Here is a 15129-nt window from a genome sequence, read left to right as displayed (position 1 = left end):
CCAGTGTGGGGCTTGAACCTACAACCTCAGTATTAAGAGGTACATGCTCTTCTGACTGAGCCAGCCAGGCACCCTCTTAATTACCCCCTTTTTTAAAGAACACAGTTTACTGGTTTTTCAAGGGTTCTGCAACAATCACCACTATCTAATTTTAGAACATTTTTATCAACCCAGAAAGACCTCCCCCCCCTTCGCTCCCCCATGCCCGTTGCTAGTCATTCCCCATTCCACCTTGGCAGTCCTGTTCTGCACATTTCGTATAAATGAAACCGTAAAATATGTGGGTTTTTGTGACTGCATCTACTTGGTATAATGTAAAATGTCCACACTCCATTCCTTTTTATTGCTAAATAATATTCCATTATATGATTATACTACATTTTGTTACCTGTTTATTAGTTGGACATAGGGGGTTTTTTTGACTGCTGTTACTAATGCCTCAGTGAACACGAGTTTTTGTGTGTACGTATGCACAAGTATCTGTTTGGTTCCCAGCTTTCAGTCTTTGGAGGGTAGACCCAGAAGTGGAATTGCTAGATCACATGGTGATTCTGTTTTATTATGTGAACAATTGCCATGCTGTTGTCCATAATGGCTGTATGATTTAACATTACTACCAGCAAGGCATTGGGTTCTCATATCTCCACATCTTTGCCAACACGTAACTTTGTTTTTTGATAGTAACTATTTTAATGGGTGTGAAGTGGTTTTGTGTTTTGATTTGCATTATTCTAATGATTAGTGATGAGTTGATATGTTTTGATAATGTAGTTTTGTGTGTGCTTCAAGTAGAACTAGAAATACTGAAATGAGATACTGTTAATAAGTATCTTTAGATAATGTAGCTAAAAAAGATGATGTTGACATCAGTATCAAGGTTAGATAGAGGTTGGTGGCTGCTCAAAAGGGTCTTCCCATATGGCAAGGCCTTGGTAGTAGTGCCCTCCATAGTTCAGAATTTGGTCCTCGTTTTTAGTTCTCGGAGCTGGAATTTGTTTGAGCACCCAGAATTGACCAGGTCCTCAGTGTATGCTGTGTGTGTATATATCTTCTCAGTATTAAAGGTGATCAATATGTAAAGTACATTTAGAGATACACCTAGAGTGAGTGTGTGATTTCCTAATTGGGATATTTGTGTGAATTCTACACACCTTTCCCATTATCAGATTACTTAGGGTGCTAAATTGATGATTATAAATTTTCATGGTGAGCCTGGAATTTAAAGGGGGAAGGGACTGACAGGATGATAATCAGTTGTTCTTTCACGTAGACTTTGTAAAGACTTGTGCATCATCCTGTGACGACTTCTTCCACTGAAAGAACCACCAGATTCCAGGCCTCTCCCGTGGCCTCTGTCAAATTTCAGCCTGTTGTCACCCGCCTTACGAAAGCTTCTCAGTTTGCCCTTGAAGAATGAGATGTTTCCTGAGCATCCCTTAAAGTGCTGTCTTTTTTTTTACATAACTAAGATTCATTCAAATAATTGAGTACTGGAGCACCTGGGTGGCTCAGTTGGTTAAGTGTCTGACTTCGGCTCAGGTCATGATCTCAGGGTCCTGGGATGGAGTCCGGCATCAGGTTCCCCACTCCGTGGGGCATCTGCTTATCTTTCTCCCCCTACAGTGTGCTCTCTCTCTCAAATAAATAAATAAAACCCTTAATTTGAGTACAAATACTTGAGTACCTACCATATTTTGAACACGCTTCCCTACCCGGCATACTTTGATTACACTGGTGTAGTTCCTACCTTCCTGGTCACCTAGGGAGTGATCAGTTTCTGTTTTAGGGGAATTTCATTAGCTCCCTTTACTAATGGTAAGCATGAATTTAAACTCTTCACTCTTCACTTACGTGGTACTTGAACCTCTAATGTTATTCTTTCTTCCACAGCAATGGCACAAGCATGATATCATTGATCATTCCTCCCAAAGACCAGATTTCACGAGTGGCAAAAATGTTAGCAGATGAATTTGGAACTGCATCTAACATTAAGTCACGAGTAAACCGCCTTTCAGTCCTGGGAGCCATTACATCTGTACAACAAAGACTCAAACTTTATAACAAAGGTAATCTAGAGCTTGAACATTGTCCTCCTCTACTTTGTCTTGGTTATGTTTTTCATTTTGATCCTGCCATGATGCTTTTGGTTACTAATGGTATTTTTCAAACATCTATCAGCAATGTCCCTTTGGCCTTGGAATTTAACCCTTTTTTTTTTAAGTTACTTTTCTTTAAAGTAGTGGTTACTTAAAAAACCTAAATCCTCCCATTTAAAACATCTCAAGAATTTTCAAAATTAGGGAGAGAATTCTGCAGGAGAGATTTACAAATATTTCTGCTTTATTTAAATTAATATCTAAAGGAGCCAGGGACATGGGGCACCTGGCTGGTTCAGTCGGTAGAGCATGTGATTCTTAATCTCCAGGTTGTAAGTTCGAGCCCCATGCTGGATATAGAGATTACTGAAAAGTAAAATCTTGAAAAATAATTCAAAATAAAGGAGCAGGGACAGTAGACTGTTGGAATATTTTCTATTAATTGAGGAAAATTAACTGTGGATTTAAGTAGAGAAATTGTGTTTTTTTTTTGCAGTACCTCCAAATGGCCTGGTTGTTTACTGTGGTACAATTGTAACAGAGGAAGGAAAAGAAAAGAAAGTCAATATTGACTTTGAACCTTTCAAACCAATTAATACGTCATTGTATTTGTGTGACAACAAATTCCATACAGAGGTAAGAAGTTCAAGCGCAGAATATTGTCATCATTCCAGAAAGAAACCGCATACCCATTAGCAGTTATTTCCAATCCTCGCCTCATTCCCATCCCCCAAGATCTCTCTGCTCTAGGCTATGACTGATCTTTACTGTCTTTCTAGATTCGCTTAGGTTGATCATCTCATACAGTGGGTGGCTCTTTGCAACTGTTTTCTTTAACTTAGCATCAGTACTTCATCCCTTTTTATTACCAAATGATACTTGGCTGCATTTTATTTTTCTCTTCATCAGTTGATGGCATTTGTAATGTTTCCACTGTTTGGCTGTTAGGAATAATGCTGCTCTGAACACACATGTATGAGTTTTTGGGTGACCATATGTTTTCTTGGGGAGAGGCAGGTATATGCTTAGGAATGGAATTTCTAGGTAATGTGGTAACTATTTAACCTTTTGAAGAATTGCCAGACTGTTTTCTAAGTCATTGTACCACAAGGCTGGCTGTTTTCAAAAAATAAAAGACTTTACATTTATCATGACACAATGACATAATCATTCAGCATGTTTGAGGAAAGTGCTAAACTGAGGGGCGCCTGGGTGGCTCAGTCGTTAGGTGTCTGCCTTCGGCTCAGGTCATGATCCCAGGGGTCCTGGGATTGGGCCCCGCATTGGGCTCCCTGCTCAGCAGGAAGCCTGCTTCTCCCTCTCCCACTCCCCCTGCTTGTGTTCCCTCTCTCACTCGATCTCTGTCAAATAAATAAATAAAATCTTTAAAAAAAAAAAAAAGTGCTAAACTGAGTTTGGAGAACTGGTTAGAGGTGAAGACATAATTGCCTAACCAGATCTCCATATCTCCCTATATACCCGTGATACTTGGCTGTATTTCTAGCACCCTTAGTAGCTCACAAATTTTAAAATCTTGAGGACTGTAAGAGGTTTTTTTTCCCCCATGAAACTTTTGAGTGACAGAGCTGCCATAAGATAAAATTTAAGGGTGGAAAGGAAGCCTCATTAGAGTGACCTAAATCAGTCAACAGTAGAACAATCAGGAATTCACAGCTGGCTTCTAGTTCGGTCTTTTGCTTTTCATCGACCTAGGGAAAAACCTCTACAGTGGAATTAGAACTGACATTTGTCGACACAGTTTACACAATGGATGATTTCTGCTAACTTGACAGGAAGTCCAATTCCAGTTGGATCTTGGTTTGTTGCATAGATGCTTGAGACTGTTCTCTTTGGCTATCTTGCCAGCCTCCTCTGGCAAAAGCTTCATTGGGAAGGTCTTACCCAGTCCCACTTACCTGTATCTAGTTTCATGAAAGCAGATTTTGAGTCTTGTTAATTTAAATAGTACCTGGTACTCGTGTTATCTAGCTTTAACTTATTAAGCTAGCTTCATTCATATTTCTAAACCTTAACTCTTCCAAAGTACTATTTAATCTTGCTAGCTTTGTTTATTTTGGCTTTTAATTGATATGTTGATAACTAGATATGAATGTGACATATTGCACCACACAATTTATGTCCTGTTTAATAGGATAATTACCCATTCTTATGAGGGGTAAGTATTCCCGGATGAGAAGAATTGCTGAAAACCTAAAATCAATCAAGCTACTTAACAGATTGTGATGTAATGTGCGTAACATTCATGTCTTAATGCTAATTATCAGACATGGTATGGTTAAAGATTGATTCTTAATGATTAATCTGCTTTCTGGTCAATTTTTAAAGGAAATTTTCTTCCTTAGTTAAAATGGAATGGGTAGGGATGCCTGGGTTGGCTCAGCCATTAAGTGTCTGCCTTCGGCTCAGGTCATGATCTCAGGGTCCTGGGATCGAGCCCCGCATCGGGCTCCCTGATTGGCGGGAAGCCTGCTTCTCCCTCTCCCACTCCGCCTGCTTGTGTTCCCTCTCTCGCTGTCTCTCTCTCTGTTAAATAAATAAATAAAATCTTTTAAAAATAATAATAAAATGGAATGGGTATTTCTTAGCTCCAAAAAGGCCTAGCAATTAGTCATTTACCAGGTGCACAGACTCCCATCATGAAAACTCACCCATCTATGTGGGTTCCCAGGACTGTTTAAATATTTGCTCTTTCAGGAGGCAAAACTGTTGGGATATAATTATATGCTAACCCAGGAGGGGTTTCCTCCACAAAAACCTAAATCATTTAGCTATAATAATACCTTTAAAATAAGATTGAGTTTTATATCCTGGTATCATTAAGGAGGCTCAAGACATAGGAGTTAAATGAAACATTTCAAAACTAGATCTTTTTATAGACTTTTTTTCTGGGTTTTTTACTCATGTATTCTACTCTAGAGTTGATTTACAAGATACTCTTTGCTATAATGAATACTGCCTGTTGAAGCTGGGGTTGTACAGAAAGTTTTTGGAGGTTAGGTTTTTTGGGGTTTTTTTTCCTTTGAGGTTAGACTTTTAATTTGAATATTATGTTCCATGGATTGTCATCACTAAATCAAATCAAGGACTAGAATGGATCTGAACCCTGTATCTCTGGTGGCTTTGTGTTCATGTGTCAGGTTTATTGAAAGGCTTCACATCAGTATTGTTGGTTTTTTCCTGCATCTGGTTCAAAATTGTACATATGGGTTACATGTTTATAGCTGAAGTCTAAATTATTCCATAAAATGGCTTTTCTCTCTAAGTATTCATACCATCTTGGGTGGGGTGAAAGCGCTTGTATATGTCCTTTTGGATTTTGTCTTGACCCTGGAAAGGCTTTGGGATTTATTGTGTGGTACTTATGTTTGCTTTCCAGGCTCTTACAGCACTACTTTCAGATGACAGCAAGTTTGGCTTCATTGTAATAGATGGTAGTGGTGCACTTTTTGGCACACTCCAAGGAAACACAAGAGAAGTCCTGCACAAATTCACTGTGGATCTCCCAAAGAAACATGGTAACACAGGAAGAGAATATGAGCCCATTTTCTTTTGTGTCTAGCAATAAGAAAATAAATAGTGCAGTTGACCTTTGAATAGCATGGACGTTAGGGGCACCGACTCAGCTGCACGTAACTTTTATTGAAAATCTGCATATAACTTTTGACTCCCCAAAAACTTACCTACTAATAACCTGTTGCTGGGAAGCCATTAACATAAACAGTCGATTAACACATTAGTATGTTATATTGTATTTTGTACTGTATTCTTAAAATAAGTTAGAGAAAATGTTATTAAAATCATATGGAGGAGAAAATACATTTATAGAACTATACTGCATTTATCAAAAAAATTCATATATAAATGGACCTACACAATTCAAACCTTTATTATTTAAGGGTCCACTGCAGGGGTGCCCGACTGGCTCATTTGGTGGAGTATGCAACGCTTCATCTCTGGGTTGTGAGTTCAGGCCCCACTTTGGGAGTAGAGATTACTTTAAAAAAATAAAACTTTTTTTTTTCTTCCTTCTTCCTTTAAGAGGGGGGTCAACTGTATAATGGAGGGGAATAAATCCAGAGGATGGGAGAAACATCATAAAATGACTCATGACTCCTTGGTGCCTGTGGCTCTTCTTTTGATAAAATAATTAGTAGTTACTCTCTAAAAATGCATGTCAGTTTACGCCAAACAGTTAAGGAAATAGTAATTTTTCTCTTTGTCTTTTTGTTGGGTAATGGCATGATTATTTAGTTTTTAATTAGCAAGTTATTTTGTACTTTTTAATGATTGCCCTTTCTCCTCCCACTTTTTGTGTCAAAGGTAGAGGAGGTCAGTCAGCCTTGCGTTTTGCTCGTTTAAGAATGGAAAAGCGACATAACTATGTTCGGAAAGTAGCTGAGACTGCTGTACAGCTGTTTATTTCTGGAGACAAAGTGAATGTGGCTGGTCTTGTTTTAGCTGGATCAGCTGACTTTAAAACTGAACTAAGTCAATCTGATATGTTTGATCAGGTAAGTGTGAAGTCGGTGCTCTGTTAAGTTGCTAGGTGGGAATAAGTGGGTGCACAGTACTGGGATGTACACATCTTTTCTGGTTTTCAAGTGATATATTTCCTGTTTAAAAACCTAACTTTAAAAAACAAAAAACAACCTAGCTCTGAACTGGCAGAATTCAGGGTGTTTAAGAAGCATTCCTCAGGGGTGCCTGGGTGGCTGAATTGGTTAAGTGTCTGCCTTCAACTCAGTTCATGATCCCGAAGTTCTTAAAAAAAAAAAAAGAAAGAAAGAAACATTCCCCCATACTTTTCTGGGTCTTTTTTCTTTTTCAAAACCAACCATTTTTATTTATTTTTTATTTATTTATTTGAGAGAGACCGAGAGAGAGCAGGAGAGGAACCAACTGAGGTGCCCCAACCATTTTTATACAGCATCGTTCTGGTCCTGTGGCAGCTCCTAGTTTAGTGGATTGCCATAATTGGCCTGCAAATGGAGTGTGATTTCAAAGAAACTAGGGGCTAAAAGTTTTTCTGGTCTTTTTCTGATTTATTCCTGGAGGTAAATAAAGCAGTGAAACTGTCAGCAATATGACAGAGCCGATTAGCCTGAAGCATTTAATCCAGAAAGATCTTTTGGTTTATGACATGGGCTCAGACATAAAACTATTCCCAAGGTGCTCTACTGGAGAGGGAGTAGCATTATGGTAGAAGTTTCAGCCAAAAAAGTGGAGTTGTACACTACAAACTTATATGGCAGGGACTAACAGTCCCCCGTTTCCTTAACAAGAAACTCAGTCTTGTTGATTAATGAGATGGCCTCGTACAGGTCTAATTGAATGTATGATATAATTGGCTGGGGAAGTTTACCCTTGACAGTGTCGCTCACTGAGATCTGCTCATGAATAAATTGGGTTCTTTCCCTGTATTCTTCCCCTTAGACTTCAGTGTTCATAATGCTGAGCTTTGCATACCATTAAGAAGTAGTGGTCTTGGTAAAGGTGTTTTGTTGAGGTTCTAATGATGCTTTTTTCTTTTTTTTTTAATGTGTGTGTACGTCAGAGGTTGCAATCAAAAGTTTTAAAATTAGTTGATATTTCCTATGGTGGTGAAAATGGATTCAACCAAGCTATTGAGTTATCTACTGAAGTTCTCTCCAACGTGAAATTCATTCAAGAGAAGAAATTAATAGGTATCAGTGAAATGCAGTTTGTTTACTTATTCTGTGAAAAGTTTTTGTGTATTTGTGTGTACATGATTATATGTATGTAATGATGCTGAAAAGGTAAAAGAGGAAGATTTAGCATTTGTATTAAAAACTTCCTCAGTGAAATCAGATTTAATCCTTTAGTCATGAGTTCTTTAGTCATGAGGTCTAATAAAGGTGCTTATATTTCTGTTTTTACCCTTTGGCAATAGGAACCAAACTTCAGTCTCATTTTGCATATTATCCTTTGTAATAGAGTGGTGAATAGAGAGCCCAAATTAAAGATTAAGCTGGCCATTATTTGCCTTTGTTTCTGATTTAATGGAGCACACATACATTTCCAAATGACTGTGTATTTGGCCCAGCCCTTAACCTCTTGAGGGAATTCTGGAGCCTCAACTAGAGTTGTATGGTTTTTCACTGATTTTGGGCACTGAACTCATTTTTGAGTTGATTTTTTTCTCTCGGATTTTGAGCAAGAAAGTCTGTATCTACAAAGGAAACTTTAATATATGTACTTACGGACCTGTTCCTAATCACAGGACGATACTTTGATGAAATCAGCCAGGACACGGGCAAGTACTGTTTTGGAGTTGAAGATACACTAAAGGCTTTAGAAATGGGAGCTGTAGAGATTCTAATAGTCTATGAAAATCTGGATATAATGAGATATGTTCTTCATTGCCAAGGCACAGAAGGTATGAGAATTAGAAAATAAAATAAGATTGCTTTTTGTTAGTGACTTCTGTGTTCTGGAAAGCTGAGGTGAAGATTTGGGGGAGGTGGCTTCAGTCTGCATAAATTGTTTTGCTTGAACTGATAAGTGTCTGCTTAAGACTGTTAAATTTCCTGAGGACCAGAACTCTATCTTGAATGTCTTTGGTGTTTACGTATGGTAGGACCAGCGTATCTGGTAGATACTCAGTGCATGAAAACTAATATGTTTATGAAAAGAAGGTTGATAGGAGGAGTTCAGAAGCCCTTTGATCTAACCTGACTTACCTCGTGAGACTTATATCTGTTAGTATATGAGAACCAGGTTAACACATTTTTTCCCCAATACTACAGAGGAGAAAATTCTCTATCTAACTCCAGAACAAGAGAAGGATAAATCTCATTTCACAGATAAAGAGGTATGTGGTTGTTTTCCTAGTTTGCTGATACATGCAAGGAAACATAAATCCATGTTTGAGCACAGGCAGCACAGAGTATCTGCCTCGGGAAACAAATGTCATACTGTTGGCACTTGGGGTGCTGGGGGGCAGCAGGAGGTGATCACCTCTTATCTGCTACATACCAGTCTGACTCCAAGGAAGGAGGCCATGCCATGGTTACGGTGGTTCATTATTTTTAGTAGTCAAGCATTCTCATTCTTGAAATAGTAGAGAAGATTTGACTGACCAGTGCCTCTTCTGCACTGTGAATCTGTGCTTTCTTCACTTACTTGATCAGCTCTTACACTGACACACCTTCTGCAGGTTTAGTTTAAATGCATCACCACAGCTTAAAGTGTCCCCTGCCCAGCACAGATCCCTTAAGGATAGTAGCTTCCTCAAATTGGGAGTTGAAGGACTTTGTTTTTTTACAAGGCTACTCCTAAAGCAGTTCTGGTGTGTCTCTTCTGGGTTGTTAAATGAGTGCTGCCTGGAGACACTTCACAACAGCCCGACTTTAGAAACAACAACAGGACCAGAAGTTGAAAAACTTCTAAGTGTTTGTTGACATTTCATCACTGAACCAGAGCCTGAGGAGGAATGTTATTTGAAATAGAACTTCTGTGTTGTTAGAATTATGTCACTAGAAACCATAATTCATATAGAGAGTTGTACCCCCACTTAATGAAAGGAAGAATGAGAATGACAACGGATGGGGAGGATAGGGTCGCTAAGTCTTGATATATCCTGATCCCATTTTTTTCTGTATCTTCATGGCCACCCTTGTAGACAGGACAAGAACATGAGCTGATTGAGAGCATGCCCCTGCTGGAATGGTTTGCTAACAACTATAAAAAATTTGGAGCTACGTTGGAAATTGTCACAGATAAGTCACAAGAAGGATCCCAGTTTGTGAAAGGATTTGGTGGAATTGGAGGTGAGTAGCAAGTAAGGAAAATAAACTTAAGGCCAGGGTCTCAAGCCAAAGCTTTTCCTGGCTATCCCAAAGTCAAGTTACTTCAGGCAAAGGTGTGCATATCCTCCACCAAGAAAGGAGGTTGAGGCAACACATGGTTGCAGCTTCATTGGTTGGGACCGTTTTTAAAGATTTGTTTATTTGAGAGAGAGGAGAGCGTGTGCACATGGTGGGGAGGGGCAGAGGGAAATGGAAGGACAAACCCAGGCAGACCCTGTGCTGAGCGTAGAGCCTGACACAGGGCTCAATCCACCACCTGGAGATCACAACCTGACCCGAGCCGAAACCAAGAGTCAGATGCCCATCCGACTGTTCCACCCAGGCACCCCCTGGTTAGGACCATTTTCTATTACCATCTCTTTGTTTTCTGTAATTCTGCAAATTCCTTATTGAAGTGAACCTTCCCCATCCCATAAACACAGGTCATTTACTCTTTGATTTGCTTCCCCAGGTATCTTGCGGTACCGAGTAGATTTCCAGGGAATGGAATACCAAGGAGGAGATGATGAATTTTTTGACCTTGATGACTACTAGGTAGTCGACATGGGTCCGGCAAAACGTGCCTCACCCTCCAGCATCCAACCCAAGGAGCATACCCATGGTGGAATCCAAACAGATCCCTGCCTTACAATTGGAACATTTCCAGAACTTAATCCATGAGCATTGGATATTGAAAAGAAAACCGAAACAAAACCAGACCCAACCCTACACTTTGGTTTGTCATGGTGTCAGCGCAGCAGCCTACAACTAAGTTCCTAAAATGCCACTTTGGACTAATTTAAAAAAGAATCCCAGTTTTTACTTTTACTCGATGGTGAAATTGGTTGCTCTTGTATTTTATGAAAAAAAAATGATTTTTTTAACCTTCATACATAGAATCAAAAATACTTTAACTGCTGTAAACCTTCAAAAGTTAATAGAAATGAGATCATACTGGTTTGTTTCTTATTTTGATTGGAGAAAAATTAAATTGCTGCATTTCGCAGTGACCCATTTACATGGCATTCTCAGCTTAGACTGCATAAGAAGAAATACACGCGGTGAAATGTCGGAACCATTTCTCTCTCGGTCTCTGTTTAATGTTGAAAGGGTGAGCTAATAGGAGGCAATTTCAACTTCACTCCCTCACACTACTCCTCCCCCTCCAGCCTGTCAGTTTCAAGGATGCAAACTGCATTGCAAAGTCAAACTGACATACGAAGCATTTGGGCCAAGTGCACGGTTTCCTTCCATCTGTTTTGCAGGCGCATTTGTGCCCGGGGTTTGGGAACCCCTTAGCATCACTTGCATTGACAGGGGTCCCCATAATCTTAGCCTACTAGAAACCAGTTTGGGATGGATATGATGGGGCTTCTGTGCTATTGCTGGGATTGGGAGAAATAAAACATGCAATTTAAGTGGACACAAAGAAACTTAAGTAATATTTTATTTTGCTTGGGTCTGTCCTTGGTAAAAGGGAGGTGGTCGTGTTTTCCTTGTGTTGGATGGCATGAGATTATGTGAATGTTTTGACTTTTTAAAAATGAACTGCAAGGTTTTTCACAGGAACGACTGACATGTATGACTGTGCATGTAATTATAAACCCCTGACCTCCTGGTGGGGTTGGAGCATCTGTTTCAAATATGGGACTTACAAGCACCTCTCATATGAGAAATTATGGGAGGAGGGTAGGGAGGGCAGGGGTGGGAAGGGATGGGACACAGCTTCTGGCACCAAGGACTTAACTATGGTGGATCCAAAAGTGGGCCTGAAAACCTGAAGCTTATGCTTCACAGCTGGGCTCTACGTGGGACTTGACCCCAGCTGACATGCAAGGTCATGGTGTGCCCGAGGTGGTGACAGTGAATAAAGTGTATAGGATGTGCCCAGTGGTAGCAATGAAAAAAAGTATACCAAATGGACTTTGAAGGACCAAAGGTTTTAAAAGTCAATTGGTATCATTCCCACACTGATAGGGTAGTGGGGTGCATTTGGTTTTCAAATTGGGTACTTTTAACACTTTAGTGCCTGACTGCTGTTCTTCACTGACTTGACTCAGTTACTCGTAGCTTTATTGGTCTGAACCAGCTCCTTGTTCCCAGGTTGCAGACCTGCCTATCGTTCCAATAATCCTGTTTCACTTGAATGAAGGGAGTATGTCTTAACTGTAAAGCTTCTGGTTCTCACACTGTACTCTAAGGTCCAACTGACTGTCTTTCAATGTATAACCTGATGTCTCAACCCCCAGTGAGAAGAGTCAATTCTTTGGTATTCAACAACGTGGGAGGCTTCACCGGAACAGGCTTTTGCTTTGGGCTCTGCTGTTTGTTTGCAGAACACCCAAGAGCGAGCAAACATGCTCTCTTCACAGCAGTACCTTAGGGTTTTGCCATTGTAAATGGGTCTAATGTGATATGACAAGACCAGAGCAATTGGATGTAAATTTACATTTTTGAATATGCTTGTTGTTTCACATGATACATTTAGGGTATGCAGCTCCTTTTGTAGTTTTTATTTTTACTATTTAAGTTTGGAAATGATGCCAAATTTTGTATTTCTTTAATCAATGTGTTCTCTTTGGTGATATATATTGCATTATATATTGATGTGTGTATCAATATATACTGATATGTATTACACTTACACATACAAACACGTAAATAAGAGGGGGTGAAAACCGTAGCCTTTGCATTCTCTATAGCCTCTACAGAGAGATCCTAAGCAGCGAAATCTTGGTGTTGTGATGTACAGAAATGGAGAAGAGTATTAAACCATATTTAAGAATACACTTTGTGTGCTTGAGATTCTTTAGGATTGTTCCCTGGCGAGGTCTGAACCACGGAAAGAGTATGAGTGAGCTCTCCAAGGCGTGTGTTAAGTTTAGTTAATTAGCTCATAACTTTTCAAGCCTTAGATTTTAGTTGTCTTTGTTACATTTGCCTATGGAAAGGTATATGCAAAAGATGCCTGAGGTCATGATCCCAAAGTCAACATCAGAAGGAGGTTCACGTTGCTGGGGCGAGACTAATTTGTAGCTTCCCAGATTCCACATGTGCACCAAAGGGAAACCTGCCCCTTCTTTAAAAAGCTGTTTCGAGTATGTTATCCCATGTAACTCAAGATTTCATGGAGGTAGATGGTGTGCCATTTTACATGAAACAGGCCAGAGGAGATGAAGCAGCAGCTCTGCAGTGGTGAAGTCAGGTTTTACTCCGGCCTAATTCCACAGTTGATCCTTTTTCTACATCTGGTTACCTTTGGGTGGTCCAGATGGAAGAGCAGAAGCTAAGCCTCCTTTGTTCTCCCATACCTGGTATACTGGGTAGGAGAGTAATAACCTCATCCAAGAGCAAGCCTTCCAGGTTGGGTCAAGAGAAGAGAATTTCGTTTGCAAATTTTAATTTGCTTTTCCCAAAGATTGAAGTGCTTAGAGTTCCTATTTGGGTGTTTTCGGGAGCCTAGTTAAAAAACCAAGGTGTGATGCATGACTTCCTTTCTCCCTATTTAAGGAAATGTATCTCACAAAATTGACCAGTAATGCTGCCAGATTTAGATGATAGCCTGCCAGATAGATGATAACCCAGTCATCCTCTGGGAAGGGGCAGACTTGCCTGTGCATGGTGGAGGTATATAATTTTCCTCCTAATGGCATCCCTACGTGCTGTTTGAAGTCAAAAGTTGGAAGGCAGCACACTAGTGCTGGGTATGTGGGCTGTTGTGTTTGCCTGTCTGGGCCTGCAGCGCTTGCCATCTTTTGTTCTCTGGCTTCGGTTCTCATGCCGTGACGCTCCCAGACCGGCACACTGGATTGAGGGCTGAGTGCCAAGGTGGAATTTAAGCCTCATGCCAGCTTCTCCCTTGTTGCCAATTTGAGTGAGCGCCTGCTGGGACTCCCACCTGCCAAGTCCCACCCTGGTAGGACTCTGCCTCCAGGGACATAGGAAATGACCAGCCAAGGGGTTTAGAAGCATTGGATGCCAAAGTTGCTGAGGACATAGCTGAACAACAGGAACTAGAGGTACATGTGAAAACAATTCACCTCCAGGGTTCTTTTATAATCAACTCTAAACCCTGTCTGGGAATGCTGTTCCAGGTATAATCTAAAATTGCTTGGCAGGCTCATTGTGGGGCTTAGTTTAGAGCCCAGGTCAGAGGTGCCTGAGTGGCTGAGTCGGTTAAGCGTCTGCCTTCGGCTCAGGTCATGGTCCCAGAGTCCTGGGATCGAGCCCTGCATCGGGCTCCCTGCTCAATGGGAAACCTGCTTCTCCCTCTCCCACTCCCCCTGCTTGTGTTTCTGCTCTCACTATATCTCTGTCGAATAAAAAAAAAAAAAAAAAAAAAAGCCAGATCAAAGAGTCACCTCTTAGGACAAACACCTTTGGTTCTGGCTCTGCATGAGTTGGCCTTCTGATTTCAGGTAAGTCCCTATTCCTCAGTTGCCCCCCCCAGGGTAAGGAAGTCTGTGAATCTAAAGAATCTTTCCAGCTTTAATGCTATCAGGGTAGCATTATGGTGAACAAATCTGTCTTGTGACTGGGATAGAAATCTAGGCTGTCAGTGACACTTTGGCAAATTATTTTAATGTCTCTGAACAGCAATTTCCCTACCTGTAATAATGCCTACTCCATAAGGATTAAGGATTAAATGCAGTAAGCATGTGAAATGCGTAATACAGTGCCTGGCACTTTGCAAGTGTTCAGATGGGAGCTGCTCTGATGGTCCTGCACTACCAGCCTTGGTCCTCCAGAAGTAGCCAGGGTGAGTTTGCGCTGGCAACCACGAGGTGGTGCTAGAGTTAAGGATACTGGCTGTGGAATAAATTAGTTGCTTCTGGTGGGGAAATTTCTGACAAGCATTAAGAGGTGCCTGGGACAGCTTGCTTACCCTTAAAATTTCAAGAAATGGAGAGGGCAAACTACTAACGGATGTAGGGATGACTGAACATCAAGCAGAACCCAGGAGTCTCAATCTGGGCTTTGAGCTACCCATTTGTAATATAACTACAATCACCAACATGGGTTGAATAGTTACCAGACACAAGTGCTGTGTCACAAGCAACATCTCATTTAATCCTTAGAAAAACAGTGAGGTGGATACTGTTTTATATCTGCCCAAGTTCATAAGCTACTAAGTGACAAAATCTGGAACTCAAAGACAAGTCTATTTGGTTACAAAGCCAACTTAAATGCAGGTCATTCCTCGC

At 40.5% G+C, this 15129-nt stretch overlaps 1 protein-coding gene across 1 annotated transcript in view; it reads left to right on the top strand.

Annotated features, from left to right (window-relative positions):
- Positions 1-12712, top strand: part of ETF1 (eukaryotic translation termination factor 1) — a 29029-nt gene extending 16317 nt beyond the window's left edge. Inside the window, exons 3-11 of the mRNA XM_028103581.2 lie at positions 1891-2066; positions 2593-2732; positions 5494-5632; positions 6438-6628; positions 7672-7801; positions 8359-8514; positions 8885-8949; positions 9760-9907; positions 10398-12712. Coding sequence (XP_027959382.1) covers positions 1891-2066; positions 2593-2732; positions 5494-5632; positions 6438-6628; positions 7672-7801; positions 8359-8514; positions 8885-8949; positions 9760-9907; positions 10398-10480 — 1228 coding nt within the window. The 3' untranslated portion in view covers positions 10481-12712. The remainder of the gene's footprint in view (positions 1-1890; positions 2067-2592; positions 2733-5493; positions 5633-6437; positions 6629-7671; positions 7802-8358; positions 8515-8884; positions 8950-9759; positions 9908-10397) is intronic.
- Positions 12713-15129: the final 2417 nt, after the last annotated feature.

This window comes from Eumetopias jubatus, unplaced genomic scaffold (genome assembly GCF_037043125.1).
Source record: "Eumetopias jubatus isolate StellerSeaLion01/CBP00866 unplaced genomic scaffold, mEumJub1_p1.0 scaffold_5, whole genome shotgun sequence".
Lineage (NCBI taxonomy): Eukaryota > Metazoa > Chordata > Mammalia > Carnivora > Otariidae > Eumetopias > Eumetopias jubatus.
Note: the sequence above shows the minus strand (reverse complement) of the source record. Positions and strands in the feature narration are given on the sequence as shown.